General features: G+C 41.6%; 1 protein-coding gene across 1 annotated transcript in view; it reads right to left on the bottom strand.

Moving 5' to 3' along the window:
• Positions 1-8,122, bottom strand: part of LOC124597342 (prostaglandin reductase 1-like) — a 40,427-nt gene extending 32,305 nt beyond the window's left edge. The window contains exon 1 of the mRNA XM_047135932.1: positions 7,772-8,122. Within this exon, the coding sequence (XP_046991888.1) occupies positions 7,772-8,122 (351 nt within the window). The remainder of the gene's footprint in view (positions 1-7,771) is intronic.
• Positions 8,123-17,492: the final 9,370 nt, after the last annotated feature.

Below are 17,492 nucleotides of genomic sequence, written 5' to 3'. Positions count from 1 at the left end.
ATGTGTGTACATTTTCGCTGTTTCTGCAGTAAAACAATCACATCAAGTAGGCCGTTTTAATTTATTAATTGTTTACGTTTGACTGCTTTCACAACACTTTATGCAAACAGTGTTTACATATATCACTGAGTATACCAAAAATATTATATCATTGAACGACGCATAGTCCGGAAGACATAACGTTACAAGCAAACCCAGCGTTCTTTTGCAATAGCTAATCGATTTGACACACACCATAAAGCCCACCTTCTTCTCTGTGTCGTCCCTCCCCCGCCCGCCACCCCAGCTCCCCACCTCGCGTCTCTACGTCCATTTCCTCTCATCCTCCGCCTCTCTCTGTCCTCCTACACCTCTCTCTGCCCTTGAGCCTTGTTTATTGTTATTGTAAACGGAACCTTGATAGGGAACTGAAGTCACTTAAAATGAAAGTGTAAATCGGTTGGTACCATTGATATACGGGATATGGAAAAAGTCTCCAGCTATTTGATCAGTGATGATAGTAGTTTCAAAGACAGTATTCTGCATATGTTTAATCTGTGAAGGTGTGGATTTACGAAGTTACTGACGATTCAGATTCCACGACCGATAAGCCGTAAACACAACCTTTCTGTTTGCTGTAAAACCGACGGCTAACCATTTTTATTCAGACTTTTTGACAAAGAAAAAGAATTTGTATGGGGAAAACTATCGTCTAAGGTTTACATGGCCTGTCACATTAGCTGAAAATAATTGCAAGAAAGAAAATACAACTGCGCATCTTCACTGCACAGTTTTGCTCTCTCTTTCTCGCAGTCGGATTTAAAATGAAACCTCTAAATTGTGACAGAAGCATGTATGTATCCTTTGTTTGTCTCTAAATGTGTTGATGCACAATGCAAATATAAAAAGGTGAAGTAATATTCTCTAGACCTTTCCGTGATTTTTGTGACAACTTTTACCCTTTACTAGTCGCATTTGTATTTATATGTCGTATATATCAAAAAGTGGTATATAGTCCACGTCTGTTCGCATTTTCGTAACAGTATCGTGTAAAATTATGAAGTAATTTGATGAAGAACTTTTCGAGATTTTTGCTAACAACATTTCGTCTTTCTGTAAAAATATGAAGTAATTTGATCAAGAACTTTTCCAGATTTTTGCTAACAACGTTTCGTGTTTCTGTATTAAATATATTTACATATTATACACACTAAAAAAAAGTAGCCTATGTTCGAATGTTCATTAGAGTGTAGTATGAAGTAATTCAGTCCAGAACTATTTGAGATTTTTGGTAACAAGGCTTCCCTCTTTATGTATTACATATATACTTATTTATTGTGTATGTAAAAAATACACAACCCATGTCCATCCGAATGTTCATCAGAGTATCGGGCAAAAATCTGAATTAAATCAGTCAAAAACTTTCGAGGTTTTTGGTAACAATTTTTCTCATTTACATACTGTCGAAATAAAGATCTGCCGCATCAAAAATATTTAGAGCTACGAAATTTCAGGAATACATTTGTCTAGGTTAAATGTGCAAGTGATTAAAATTGCAAGCTCATACGTTAATGTTAGCGCCATATAAGCCGTTGCAAATATAAAGTGCTGGCACATTATCAGTCGGTGTGGCCGTCAGAATGTTGAATGCAAGCATGCAGACATGCATTTATTGTGTTGTACAGGTGCCGCAAGTCTGCTTGTGGGATGGAGTTCCATGCCTATTGCATTTGGCCAGTCAATAAAGGAAGGGTTTGTGAATGACGCTGAAGTTACCGTGCAATGATGTCCCATTCATTCTCGATTGGGGATATGTCCAGCAGGCCAAGGCAACACGTCTACACACTATGGAGGATATTGGTCTACAACAGTTGTATGAGGGTGAGTGTTATCTTGTTGGATATCTTGGAATGCTGTTCATGAATGGCAGCACGACAGGTTGAATTACCAGACTGACGTACAAATTTGCAGTCAGGGTGCGCGGGATACCCACGAGGGTGTTCCTGCTGCCATACGAAATCGCAACCCAGGTCATAACTGCAAGTATGCGTCTAGTGCTTATATCAAGCAAACAGGTGGGCAGCAGGCCCTCAAGTAGCCTAACCTAGTCAGAACAAGCTTTTATAAAGAAAATGAAAAAATTAAAAAAAATAACAAAGAAACAATAGACTGGCTGGGTGAGATTAAGATATGTGAACACAAAATAAGCAGTCTTGCATATGCGGATGACTTAGTTGTGATGGCAGATTAGATTGAAAGTTTGCAAAGTAATATTTCAGAGCTAGATCAGAAATGTAAGGACTATGGTATGAAGATTAGCATCTCCAAACGAAAGTAATGTCAGTGGGAAAGAAATATAAACGGATTGAGTGCCAAATAGGAGGAACAAAGTTAGAACAGGTGGACGGTTTCAAGTACTTAGGATGCATATTGTCACAGGATGGCAACATAGTGAAAGAACTGGAAGCGAGGTGTAGCAAAGCTAATGCAGTGAGCGCTCAGCTACGATCTACTCTCTTCTGCAAGAAGGAAGTCAGTACCAAGACTAAGTTATCTCTGCACCGTTCAATCTTTCGACCAACTTTGTTGTATGGGAGCGAAAGCTGGGTGGATTCAGGTTACCTTATCAACAAGGTTGAGGTTACGGATATGAAAGTAGCTAGGATGATTGCAGGTACTAGTACATGGGAACAATGGCAGGAGGGTGTCCACAATGAGGAAATTAAAGAAAAATTGGGAATGAACTCTATAGATGTAGCAGTCAGGGCGAACAGACTTAGATGGTGGGGTCATGTTACACGCATGGGAGAAGCAAGGTTACCCAAGAGACTTATGGATTCAGCAGTAGAGGGTAGGAGGAGTCGGGGCAGACCGAGGAGAACGTACCTGGATTCGGTTAAGAATGATTTTGAAGTAATAGGTTTAACATCAGAAGAGGCACCAATGTTAGCACTGAATAGGGGATCATGGAGGAACTGTATAAGGGGGGCTATGCTCCAGACTGAACGCTGAAAGGCATAATCAGTCTTAAATGATGATGATGATGATGAAAAAACCAATAGACCTCCAATCTCCCCTCCAAGTAGCTCTCCCATGACGCTGTTGTAGTCGCAAGTGGGTTGGTCTGGTGTCGGTGGAAAGCACGCTACACGCCGTTGGGCCCGGAGCTGTCCTTGAAGTAATTGTGTGGCAACAGCTGCATGAACTGCTGCTGCAGATGCAATACTATTCGCCGGAGCCACACACCAAACATGATGGTCTTCCCTGTCGGTAGTGCCACTTGACCGTCAGGACGCCAGTCCTCTTGCGAGCGTGCATTCTCGTGATAACCGCTGCTAGCAGTCAGGTACAGTTGCTACATTCCTGCCAAGTCTTTCTGCAATATCGCAGAAGCAACGTACGGCTTCTGGTGGCCATGTTACTTGACCTCGTTTAAACTCAGCGAGGTGTTGATAATGGCATCTTTGTTGCCTTAAAGGCATACTTGACTGAGATCATCTCACCACGTCAGACCTCAACGGTATCGAATGCTCACAACCGTTACAGCTCGTATATAAAGCAAAGCCGTGAAATTTGAACAGGCATCATCTTTTAGATTAGAAACACGCCCTCGTTTAGTCGCGCAATTGCTCCCTCGTATTGCGATTCATTCTCCGTTTGTTTATATTACATATGAACTTACATGTTGTATATATTAATAATATAAATGTCATATGTCAGATCGATTTCTCATTATGGTATAGTGTAAAAACCCTAAAGTGAATCGGTCAAGAACTCTTTGAGATTTTTGTTATAACGTTCACCATTATAAATTACATACTAGCGGAGAAGCACGTCGTTCGCTAGGTATTTATTTATTGCTGAGCGTCCACGCCTGTATCACTCAATATCTGGCCTGGTGCTTAATATTTATGACGTCATGCCTAATGAATTATGTGTTGCACAATGATATAATTTTGTAGGTGCATCGAGCGGCATGTGTGAACACTGTCTGTGAAAATTTTAGTGACTAGAGATAGTAGCAAAGAAGTAACAAATTTAGAAGTCATGAATGATGCGGCAGACTTTCAAGCACCTCACTTTTTATGACATCAAATCACCTGAACTCTGTGTCGTAAAATGGTATGGTTCAAATGGCTCTGAGCACTATGGGAGTTAACTTCTGAGGTCATCAGTCCCCTAGAACTCAGAACTACTTAAACCTAACTGAGGACATCACCCACATCCATGCCCGAGGCAGGATTCGAACCTGCGACACTAGCGGTCGTGCTGTTCCAGACTGTAGCGCCTAGTACCGCTCGGCCACCCCGGCCGGCTATAATGGTATAATTTCGCACTTAAATCCTGTGTTATTTGCACATACTGTCTGTAGAATGTATCGCGAGTACTGTTAGCAGTAAAGAAGTAATAAATTACAATGTCATGCCTCATGCAGTTCTTTGAACCGCGGAAAAATCATTCTGCAGGGATTGACGGAGAGGAAAAATTTCATAAGGGTTTGAACTAGTACATAAAGTACGTTGCACATCAATAATTCCTCTCATTCTCAATTAATGGAAGAATAAACAGTGGGAATTCACATGTTGCGTGCTAAAGACTTTCATTATCCCCACCCCCACCCCTTTGATAGGCGGGTGGTCCTTATCACCACATCGATTATGAGCTGACAGTAAGGTATATGTGTAGGAAATTTGGTTGAAATCGGTCCCGTGGCTTAAGAGGAGATTTGAAGCACGCACGCACACACACACACACACACACACACACACACACACACACACACACACACACACACACACAAAACCACACATTTTTGTATAATAACCATGCATCTATTTATATACCGTATATCTTAAAAATATATAGTCTATGATCGTCCGAATGATCGTTGGAGTACTGCGTGGAAATATGAAGAAAATCGTGGAAGTACTTTTCGCTATTTTAGGTAACAACGTTAAACAACGAGTTGTCTTTATGTAGTAGTATACATACACTCTGAGGTGCGAGCACATTTCTAAAGCAAGCTGGCGTTTGAAACTGTTTTACACACGAGAGTTCGATTCTCTAAAGAATCGCGGATGAGGTCAGTGATACGCGTTGTAATCCAGACCTAAATACAGTGGAAATGAAAGATAATGACGAACGCCAGAAGAGAACAAAAATCCACTACTGCATTTAATGTAATACATGCAACTACAGATCCCAAGAGCCACTGTCGAGACTGAAGCATCCGAGGAATACACTGAATCTTTGAGCAAATCGACACTGACTAAGCTTCTCGTATGTGAACAGGGTTACTGGACGAAACAGGCAAGCAGAGAAAATGGTGCTAAATGGACGGTGTATCCTTTGGTTAAATTCTAAGTCGCTTATTATCGCTATATGAGTCAATAAGTAGAATCAAATGCGAACATTTCAGATTAGACTCAGCTGTGACCGTTACGAATGTTGTTGTTGTGGTCATCAGTCCGAAGACTGGTTTGACGCAGCTCTCCACTCTACTTTATCCTGTGAAAGCCTCTTCATCTCAGAGTAACTAACGTAATCTATATTCTTCAGAATCTGCTTAATGTATTCATCTCTTGGTCTCCGAATTTTACCCCTCACGCTTCCCTCCAGTACTAAATTGGTGAGCCATTGATGCCTCAGAATTTGTTCCCTCAACCCATCCCTTCTTCTAGTTAGGTTGTACCAAAAATTTCTCGTCTGCCCAGTTCTATTCACTATCTTCTCATTAGTTACGTGAGTTGCCCATTTAATCTTCAGCATTTTTCTGTAGCACCAGAACAGATTAATGTATGCAATGACTCTATTACGTTATGCTCAGGTCACAGTTACATTACATCTCTATTCCATCTTTTGCGGCAGCAACTGAAAGCAGTGACATATTTTCTAATGAAACTTACGTTTTTAAATTAAAAACTACTCTAAGCAGCCACATTTATTATTCTTTGCAGAATGAGTTTTGAGGAACTATATTTCTATCATCAGGTAGATTGAAGTTAATGATTAAGACACGAATGGATAGTATGTACGATTTGTGGCAACCTGTGTCACTGACTTCCAGTGATCACTGATCACAATCTGTTTTCCCAGTCATATTTACACCATATACACTCTGTACAAATGGAATGAAAATCAAGCAAAGGTGTGCTAAGCTGTGCTTGGTTCAGTTTATATAAAATGTGCGTCACGTAAATACGCCTGCAAAGGCCGCCTGTTAGTAATGAAAGGCAGTGCCAAAGGTTAGTTAACTGTCGTACATACAATACACCCATGTCTTGATGACTGACATAAAATCACCTTATGATGGAGGTATAATTCTCCGAAACGCCCTGTGAAAAGAGAAATAAATGTGACTGATTACAGCAATTTGTCGTTGCATTTAATAAGGAGCAATCGTATCAATTTGTTCTTTTAAGTCACACATTGTCATTTGAAGGTTATATCAATTACCAAAGCAAAGCCGATCATGACAACAAGGAACTCTTTGAACATAACAAAAATTTAAATCACATTATATCCAGTTCTTGTACGTAATATGATGCGGTATTTACGTAATTTGTAGATAATTTATATAAATAAATGAAGACTGCCTGCTTGTTGATTCAATCGATACCATACGACCTTCACGAAGTGGTGCTTTTGGTTTCTTGTAAGTAAACTCAAATTTCGAATATGAAAACAACTTTAATTCTTTACCCAATATTTTGTTACCATAAAGTGAACATCGACTGCCGTTAAGAATCGTATTAGGACAATAAGTTTCAAGGTTGACCAACTCATTTCGTTAATGTCAAAATTGTATCAATTACGTGTAAAACAGAAAACGGTGCATAATAATCAGATTCAATAAAAGACTTTTTCGGAAGTGACATTTATTCAGCACCCGCCGGAAAAACCATATTTTAATATACAATAGTAATCCAAACGTATTGCCTTCATTAATGCCATGTCTGAAATAACACAGACTCGCAAAATCTAAGACCAATTTTGGACTCATCACGAACATTCCCGTAAGATGAGACATATTATATACCATTAAACAGCTCTTCCTAATTTTGTAAAAATTTCACTTATTTTATTTTTCTGACATGGAAGTCAAGTTTTACGACATATCAATGCAGTCAAAGCTGCTATCAGAATAGTACGCGTTAATATATATTAACTATAAATAAAAACAAACTGTTTTAATTTAATGATAATATAAATTAAATTAGAGCTGTCGGTCAGGTAACACAAATTAATTATTGAACAGTTGTTCATACTTCGTTTTGTGGCAGCACTTTCCTTTAACTAGTAGGACAGAGAAGTCTTTAAAAATTATTTTTCTAGACGCCAAGCGTAACTTGAAAGTGAATTGCTGTTGTGTTGGGTCAGGCCGATCTATAATTATTTTAATTTTTACGGAAGTCCGGCAAAAATAAGCTGGCACATATGTGAAAAAAATGTACGATAATAGTTACGAGTGAATTCTCATAATTGCTTAGAAAAGCAGTTACTGAGCTATGAACACACGTTTTCGTTTACCAATATTTTCATCACAGATAGTTACACAACTGATAGTACAAGTGAAGTTTAGGAGCAGAAATCTGTAATCTAGCGCTACTATCGACTTCACCTCACTACGACGAGGAAATCCACGAGTGGAACTGTGGAATACTTGTGCTATGTTTAGTTGTGGCAGGGGGGGGGGGGGGCTCAACCATACATGTAGCGCAACATGACACAGAATACCAACTGGAAATGCAACTGTTAACCACGGTCGACCAGTGACAGTAAACTTACATACCTGTGATCCGATCATGGTAGCCCCAACCTTGTGCTTATGCGTGTACGCCCTCTGGTAAGGGTCGACGCTGATGTACTCCGCCTCGCACAGTATCTGACCATCCTGCAGCGCTGGCAACTCTTCTTCCTCGATCCTGAAGTTGTCGACTTTCGGCTCTCCGGTGAAGAGACTTGCGATGACAATCTTGCGTGCCTTCGACATAACTTGCTGCGAGAAATGCTTCCGACACGAGTTTACAAGTTGTTCAGCTGACAAGAAGGGCTCAAGCAGGTGTTGTCTCGGCTGAGGTGCCCACGTAGCTGCTGCCAGTGCGACGTCTTCTGCAAGGCTACGTCCCGTATCCGGTCTCATATATAAGACGGCGCGAAAGTCAAGGACATTCCGGAAGCGGGATAGCGCCCGCCGTCTGGTGTGCGGATCAGCAATGAAGGAACCGCTGCGTCATTCATGAACGCCAGTGAAGTCCCTGGGACGTGTGTTATTTAATAATACAGTTTATTTACAGGAATAACGGTAACTAATACATGATTAAAAATCCAAATCACATTTATATTTACTGGAGTAAACCTTACTTTCTTCCCTCAACAACTCATAGGATTAGCAGGCTTTAAGCTGTCGGCGCATGGGAGTTAGCTAGCGTTGACGTCCCGCTCTAAGAGTTTTGTGACGTCACGTCCTGGTATTTCAGGTTGAGGAGCCATTTTGCCACTTGAAACTCAAAATAAGTTCTGCGATATTTCGGCAACGTGGCTCTTAAAGCAGAACCTATAGAAAGCAAGAACGCTACCTATGTCACAAGCAGAGAGTAAGAAACCATACTGCATTTTCCGTGCTCGGTAGAATCCCATTACGGAAGGTTTTATGTTATACATTCCACCTTGTGTATACAGTGAACGGGCCAAATATCTCACGAAATAAACATCAAACTAAAAACCTACAAAGAAGGAAACTCGTCTAGCTTGAAGGGGAAACCAGATCACAATAGCCATAGATCAACACGATATCGACCTTTTCCGCAATTGGTAAACGGTCCATTTTAACACGGGTAATGTATCACGAAGCAAATACCGTCCGCACTGATGGAATGTTACGTGACACCACGTTCTTATACGTTTGTGACTATTACAGCGCCATCTATCACAAAGCGATAAAAGTGGTCCAACTAAAACATTCATTTTTCTTTACGTACTACACGAATATGTAATAAAAATGGGGTTCCCATTTAAAAAAACTCAGTTGATATCCGTTTGACCTGTGGCAGCGCCATCTAGCGGGACAACCATAGCGCCATCTGGTTTCCCTCTTCAAGCTAGACAAGTTTCATTCTTTGTAGGTTTTTCGTTTGACACTTATTTCGTGAGATATTTGGCCCGGTCACGATTGATGGACCACCCTGTATGTGCTGTTTCTAAGCACCAGCACATTGAATGTTTAGAGAACGACCCGTTATTGGTACGATTTGTTTTAATAGAATGACGAGAAGCGTGGTTAAAGAAATTTTCGTATTTAGTTGTTCTCGAATTACAACTCGAGTATTGTGAGAGTAAGCCGTTTTAAGGTAGTGACCGGTAGAAGATTAATGAAAACGTGTCTTTTTTCTTAACATTTGTTGTAAGTAAGTGTCAGCTAATAACTCTAATCCGACTGAAGCCTTTATGAGACTGTAAAATAAAATATGAGGTCTAACATAGGGTTATATGGCCAACCGGTTGCAAATAACTTTTTGGTACATTGACCTTGGTTTCGACACCTACTAAGTGTGTCTTCATCAGAATGAAATTTTGAGAACCCCTAAAATTACATTACCAAAAAGTAGTGGTCAGAATTTAGACCAGCTGTGCTCAAGTCGAAAATAAAATAAAACACGTTCCAGCTTTTGCTACGTGCGCCTAGCCCAGTGGCTTACATTTCGGCCATGTTTTCGTGGCAGCAAGGTAAGCCACTGGACCGATCAGTCTAACGTTGTTCCTAGTTAGGCGCACATAGCAAAGGCTGGAACGTATTTTATTCTCTGACTTCAGAGTACCTGCTCTAAAAAACTCATTCTGATGGAGACACCATTAGTAGGTGTCGAAACTTATGTCAGTGTACGAAACAGTTACTTGCAACTGGTTGGCTGCATGCTCCTACGTTCAAACTACGAGGGTTGGAACTTCAATAGTGGCAACTACTTATTTACAGCTCGTAAAAAATAGATTAGTGTTTCAAAGTTTTACTGACATTCAAAGTAGTCACGAGCATTGTGTATAACCCGTTGCCACTATATGCATGTCGTAGGATACTCTTAGCAGTGCCAGTTGCGTTGACAGTTCGAGCGGCGCCATCTATTGCCCAACGACTTTGTTGCAGTTCTGAAGCGAATGTTGTGAAGTGTTTCCTTCAGTTTAGAAATCGAGCTGAACTCACAAAGACTGAAGTCAGGGGAGTGCAGTAGGTGGAATAGCACTTAGCAGCCCCATCAATCAAACAAATCAGCAACAGCTGGCACTGTACGTGCTTGAGCATTGTCCTGCAAAATGGTGGTCAGGTCTTGCAGAAAGTGTCATCACTTCTGTCTCTATGCTGGTCGTAGGTTGTGTTCCAAAAATGAACAGTATAGAGAGAGAAGTGATTACACTTTCAGCAGGACCTGACCATCATTTTGCAGGACAATGCTCAAGCACGTATAGTGCAAGCTGTTACTGATTTGTTTCCGTGATGGGGCTGCTAAGTGCTGTTCCACCTTCTGCACTCCCCTGACTTGAGCCTTCGTGAGTTCAACTCGATTTCTAAACTGGCATTCGCTTCAGAACTGCTACAAATTCGTCGGGCAATAGATTGCGCTGCTCGAACTGTCAACCCAACTGGCACTGCTAAGAGTATCCTACGACTTCCACATCGCTGGCAACGGGTTGTACACAATGCTGGTGACTACTTCAAAGGTCAGAAAAACTTTGAAACACGTATCTATTTTGTACGAGCTGTAAATAAATAGTTGCCACTATTAAAGTTCCAACCCTCGTAGTAAACGTTTGCTAAGAAATAGCCATGTTTAAAAGTGTAAGGTATGAAGTTGTTACCAGCTGAATTTCAGCATAGCGAAGTCACTTGAGACGATATGTTACAGAACCTAGGATAGATAAGCAGAGGCTTTGCGTCCTGCTGTAAACAATTCTTTTTCTTTTATCTTCGCGTTTTCTAGAAGACTGTGGGGCTTTCCAATTAAATTAATAGAAGTAATTTCTTTAACTCTATCAGGGCTGAGTTTGTTCGATTTCATGTACTTTTGTAAGCTGATATCCTTGTTCAGTGGATACGTTTATTTCATTTTTGTGTTATTGCATATTCAATGACAATGAAGTTTTTGTTTACGTATACCACAGACGGAACAACATGACTTGCATATTGCCAAGAAAGGAAACGTGCCGTTTAGTAGGGTTAATTTAGTAGAGTTAACGAAAAAGTTCTATACATGCCCTTTTTGTGAATCAACTGAATTTTTTTTTTAATAAAGCCGACATCTGCCGCTGGAGAGCACTGAGAGCGCAATATTACCTTAACAAGATCATCCTTTCTGCCGACGACGCTATGTGTGCTGTCTACATATACATCTACATTGATACTCCGCAAGCCACCCAACGGTGTGTGGCGGAGGGCACTTTACGTGCCACTGTCATTACCTCCCTTTCCTGTTCCAGTCGCGTATGGTTCGCGGGAAGAACGACTGTCTGAAAGCCTCCGTGCGCGCTCTAATCTCTCTAATTTTACATTCGTGATCTCCTCGGGAAGTATAAGTAGGGGGAAGCAATATATTCGATACCTCATCCAGAAACGCACCCTCTCGAAACCTGGCGAGCAAGCTACACCGCGATGCAGAGCGCCTCTCTTGCAGAGTCTGCCACTTGAGCTTATTAAACATCTCCGTAACGCTATCACGGTTACCAAATAACCCAGTGACGAAACGCGCCGCTCTTCTTTGGATCTTCTCTATCTCCTCCGTCAACCCGACCTGGTACGGATCCCACACTGATGAGCAATACTCAAGTATAGGTCGAACGAGTGTTTTGTAAGCCACCTCCTTTGTTGATGGACTACATTTTCTAAGCACTCTCCCAATGAATCTCAACCTGGTACCCGCCTTACCAACAATTAGTTTTATATGATCATTCCACTTCAAATCGTTCCGTACGCATACTCCCAGATATTTTACAGAAGTAACTGCTTTCTGCGTGCACGTAAACCTCTGCTGCCTCGCCGTATGCCGGCCGCTTTGGACTGTAGCGTCATATGAGGTGACCAAAGTCATGGAAGTCATGGGATACATATACAGAAGGCGGTAGTATCGCGTGCACAATCTACACTAATGTTCAGAGAAAACAGAACACCTTGAACGACTAGCGATAAGATAGTCATATTCACAGGACATGTACAGCAGTATGCCCTGCAATAATGATTAACATTTCAGTCACTTCAGTGCACCATGTGTCGTGTTGCCTATTAGGCAAAGGGTCTGCCCTGGGCCGGTCCCCCTGTCTGTGGGAAACAAAATGTGGCCCCCATTTTCAAACAAAGAGAACATGGATTCGTCTAAAAATTATCTGTTGTCATTCCTGTCCACAGCGACGACGTTCCATACATAATTGCCGTCTAGCATGTTTCTGCACATTCATCAAAGGTCGGCGGAGAAGTGGACGACGCACACGTAACCCATACCGTAATAGACGGCGACGGACTGTCACCGCTGATGGTCTACGATGTGTTCCACTGTTCCGTTAGAGCCGAGGAGGACGCACATCTGTCCTGAAATGCCATTCGGATGATGTGTCGATCTTCTCAGGGATGGTGTGCGTGGTGCGACCTGACCCATCTCATCGTGTTCTACAGCCTTCGTGAACCATTCTTCACACACCCGCTGCAGTGCCAACACACTTCGTCCTACATAAGTAGCAGTTTCCCGGATGGATAAGTCACATTCTCTCACGCCAATGATATGCCCTCTTTGAAACTCACTGATCTGACGGTACGGCTTGCACATACGTCTGCGAGGCATCATGCACTTCTTTGGTTACACTGCTCCATTAACCACGTTTTATAGCGACAACGAGAGCCGCAACCAAACTTACCGGTAGGTGGTGCTGCGCCGCGATGTCGATGTTGACCTGTAACACGCTGGCCGATATGTACATGTCCTGTGAATATGAACGTCCTACCTCTAGTCGTTCATGGTGTTTCTGAAGACGGGATTATTGCCGCGCGACAGGAATTAACAGACTTTGAACGGTGAATGTTGGTTGGAGCTAGACGCATCGGGCATTCCATTTCGGATGTCGTTACCTAATTCAGTATTCCGAGATCCACGGCGACAAGATTGTGCCGAGAATACTACTTTTCAGGCATTATCTCTCACCTCTCACTTAAGGACCGACAGCAGGTGCGTTCACGTAGAGTGCTCGGTGCTAACAGACAATCGACACTGCGTTAAATATCAGCAGAAATCAATCTGGACTGTACGACGAACGTATCCGTTAGGACATTGCAGCAATATTTTCTGTTAAATGGGCTATGACAGCAGACTAATAACGTGAATGACTTTGCAAACAGACGACATCGCATGCAGCGCCTTTCGTGTGTTTGTGACCATATCGGTTGGACACCAGAAGACTCGAAAACCGTAGCCTTGTCAGGTGAGTCCGGATTCCAGTCGGTAAGAGCTGGTGGTGGAATTCGAATGTGGCGCAAAGCCCACGAAGCCAGGACCTAAGTTGTTAACAAGGCACTGTGTAAGCTGGTGGTGGGCTGTGTTTACATAGAATGCACGGTCTGCTCTGATCCAGCTGAACCGATCATTGACTGAAAATGATTATGTTCGGCTACTTGGATACCATTTGCAGTCATTCATCGAGCATGAGAATGTGCCATGTCACTGGGCCACAGTTGTTCTCAATTGGTTTGAAGAACACTCTGGATAATCTGAGAGAATTATTTGGCCACCCAGATCGCCCGACATGGTTCCCATCGAACGTTTATGGGTCACTTAAAAAAATAGAACAGCTTCACCTGTCGTTTAGATGTTATTTTATTAAATGGCAACCAGTTCCGGTGAATCAGTACACCATATTCTGTCTTTAGATGATGCCGAGGGGGTGAACTCCGATCGTGTACACAATCACATCAGTGGCCAAAATCTATGAAATGGCTCCCATAGAATGTTGTGTCTGCAACCATCAGCTACCAATTATTGCAGACACAACATCGGTGTTACAGTATTCTACGGAAATCAATTCGTAGATGTTGGCTACTGATTGGATCGTGTATACGATGGTAGTTCACCCCCTGAGCTAAGGCAAGAACAAAAATTGAACCACAAATATTTGTCAGTCATATAGGAATGCATCTACTAAATTCTGTCAGTTCACGATGGTACTTCGTAGTGAATAGGGAGATCTCAACAAGCTGTAAACTCCATGCACTCCGGCTAGCAATTTCACCTATGTGTGCCACATGCGATCTAGCCGATAGCGACGACCATAGGTTCGTGTGCATAGACACAGAAGCATAATCATCAATCGAACGACGTAAAGTCGTGTAAGAGCTGCAAATGTATTAACACCAAATGGAAGACAGTATCCCGCGACCGAAGAAACACCACAAATTGGTTACAAGTGCACACGACGCTCTACCATTTAACAACAGAAGACAAACGTGAGCAAGACTTTTTTGGTTTATTTGGCGGCTGAGCAAAATGTAAGAAAAATTTCGCATATGTTATGGGCAGAACAATAGTAAGACTCACTAAAAGGAATGCAGTTTGCAGGTCGCACGTGAAGTGAATCCCCATTTCAGGTATATTTACGTCATATCTAACTTCTGAGTCAATATATTTAACTTTAAGATCGTTTTTAACTATCAAGAAGATATCGCAGTTATTTAAAGAAAAAAAAAACAATACCACCATATTAGAGAAAGATACACGCAGCAGTTCTTCAGTTACATATGAAAAGAAATCTTAGTAGTCAGTTCTGCTTTAGTTCAATACAGCAGACCCACCCATTTACGACTTAAACCAACTGCAGAAGATATTTATTTGTATAACACCTGAGTTACGACCGCTTATTGTGGCAGAAGACGCTGATTTATTTTCTTATATCATTTACTGTTACAGTTCACCGACACGGTAAGTAGTAATGGTAGAAGTACGTTTCCTCTCGAAAGCAAAATGGTGCAAACGAGAGCATCTTCAATGCCATGCCACAACACAACTTTGACCGTTTCAGTTTCGGTAGCGATGTGGCAGTAGACGCCAACTGTTTTAAATTGCTCTCCAATCGTCTCTAAGAAGAAATGTGAAATTAATGGAAAGGTTTTGCTTCAATTGATCAAAGGTTCACAAAAATTCTTTCGTTTTCAAATTTGTCCAGAGAAAAAGCGCTCTAAGGCAACAGACTCAAGAGTTAGTGTAGGCTGCAGAAGCAGATTGAGCCTACTCGTCATCGATTGATAGCATGGGTTCGAATCCCACTCAAAAACAAGGGAGTGGGGGAGACAGCGTGTTGAATTACTAATCAAAATGTCCCGTGTTCGAAACCAACTACTGCTTAATTTCTGAAACAGATCGGAGGACAAGGAATGGCTCAGGACTCTCTCTTGCCATTACAAAGGGAAACCGTCCATAAAGGCGCCAGAATCAGCAATTATCAACGGCATTAGGATACACAAGGCAATGGAAGGCACTGAATTCAATACACATGGCGTGCACCTACAGGACATGTGGTCTGTAAGTGCAAAAAGTTCGTAATGACCTCGGCATCGGCAAAAGATTATGGACTAGTTCTCCAATCGGACATCCTGGAGGGGACTACCAAGGAGGATGTGACCAAGGAAAAATCGTTCACTAACCAACGAAGGGTAACGCTCTACAAGTCGGCGTGGAACGTCAGAGTTTTCGACGTAGTAGGGAATCTAGAAAATGAGAAAAGTCAGATGCTGTGTCCTATTCTAGATGTAGTAGTTGTCAGTGGAGTGAAATGAAAAGAAGTTACGAATTTCTGGTCCAAAGAATGTAGGGCAGTGCCAACAGTAGGAGAAAATGGGATAACTGGAGTAGGGTACGTAGAGCAGAGAGAGAGTTACTGTGAACATTTCACTGGTAGAGTTATCATCACATTCGACAGTAAACCAATACTGACAATGATAGCGCGGGTATACAGGCCAACGTCGCAAGCAGCAGATGAAGATATAGAGAAAGTACGTGAGGATCCTGAAATGGTAATTCAGTATGTAAGGGATCGGGGAAATCATTTATGTGGGATTGCAAATGTGGTTGTAGGGGAAGGAATAGAAGAGTGTTTCATGAGAATATCGGTTTGCTAGTAGGTATGAGAGAGGACGAAGAGTTCTGCCACAATTTTCATATGGTATCAGCGAATATTTTGTTCAGGAATCACAAGACGAGGATGTATAATCGGGAAAGATCGGGAGAGACGAAAAGGTTCCATCTAGATTACTTCATGGTCACACAGAGAGTCCACAAACAGATATGGAGCTGTAAGGCGTACCCAGGTGCATTTGGGACCTGTGGAAGGTAGGCTACATTAATTATTTGTTTCTGTCATAAATATTTGTCATGTATTATTGTTTTTTTCTGACATGTTCTACATCCTGGAGGACCTCCTCACTACGGAGCAATTGGAATGAAAGTAAATGTAATCTAATCTAATAGTTGCCTAGAGTGATTGAATATGTCCGCACAGCAGTAGACACAGGTCTCAGCACCGCCATGGACCGTGTTAAAGAGTGTCATAGTATCCTGAGGCAGTACGAATACAACACTGGTTGAGCAATAACTCTCTCAAGAAAAAGAATTTGGTAGTCCTCTCTTCTTGGATATGCGGCGAAGGTCGTTATCAAACAAATTTTGTTCCCCGGTCGTGATCTCTATGTTTTTATCGCTCGATGATCGATTTTTCACAGCTCAGTAAATCATACACTTTTTGGATGCCAGACTAGGAATGACAGTCTTCACTGAGTCGAATGTTAATGAGTAGTGTTAGACCTCTTACATTATGCAATAACACAGCACTAGGCTTGCGTGAACTGCCCGGGAGTGAGACGGCTACCTGGTGTACTGCTGTGTTGTGGCGGTTGCCCCCATTCTAGGCGGGACTGCATTTCATTGAAAGTACTTCATGATCAGTATGAATAATAGCCAGATAGACTGCCCCGTAAATTGTTTTTATTTTATTTTATATCTCTCACTTGTCGGCATATTGCCATCATCGGGTGCTCTGTAAATACATAAGTTAGGGATGATCGTAATATATTGGTCTATAACTCTGATTAGAAAAGAGGTAACAGATCGTTAGGTATTTTTACCGTACATGTAACATCGTTGCTGTCAAGTCCTGTCTTTTTAGAATTATTACCTTCTCCTAGATGTACACAGGGGAAGTATATCCGATTTTAGTTGGTTTCTATGTATGCTACTTTTCTGACAGCTTGGATCACAGTCGATCAGCGATATTACAAGTATACACAGTTACCATTATTGATACGTGATGTGTGGAATTCAGTTGTTTTTTATTATTTTTATAGGATTTGTTCTAATGAAGTTTCCGCCTGGACCTTATTTTATTTTTATTTCAATTTTTTTTTTACATTTTTAATTTTTTCGTAATAGTTTCGTCATTGCCTATGATTTAAGTTGGTCTTACGTTTCTGCTTTATATTCTTCATGTTGTTATCG

This window comes from Schistocerca americana, chromosome 1 (genome assembly GCF_021461395.2).
Source record: "Schistocerca americana isolate TAMUIC-IGC-003095 chromosome 1, iqSchAmer2.1, whole genome shotgun sequence".
NCBI classification, from domain to species: domain Eukaryota; kingdom Metazoa; phylum Arthropoda; class Insecta; order Orthoptera; family Acrididae; genus Schistocerca; species Schistocerca americana.
This window is presented reverse-complemented; position numbering and strand designations above follow the sequence as displayed.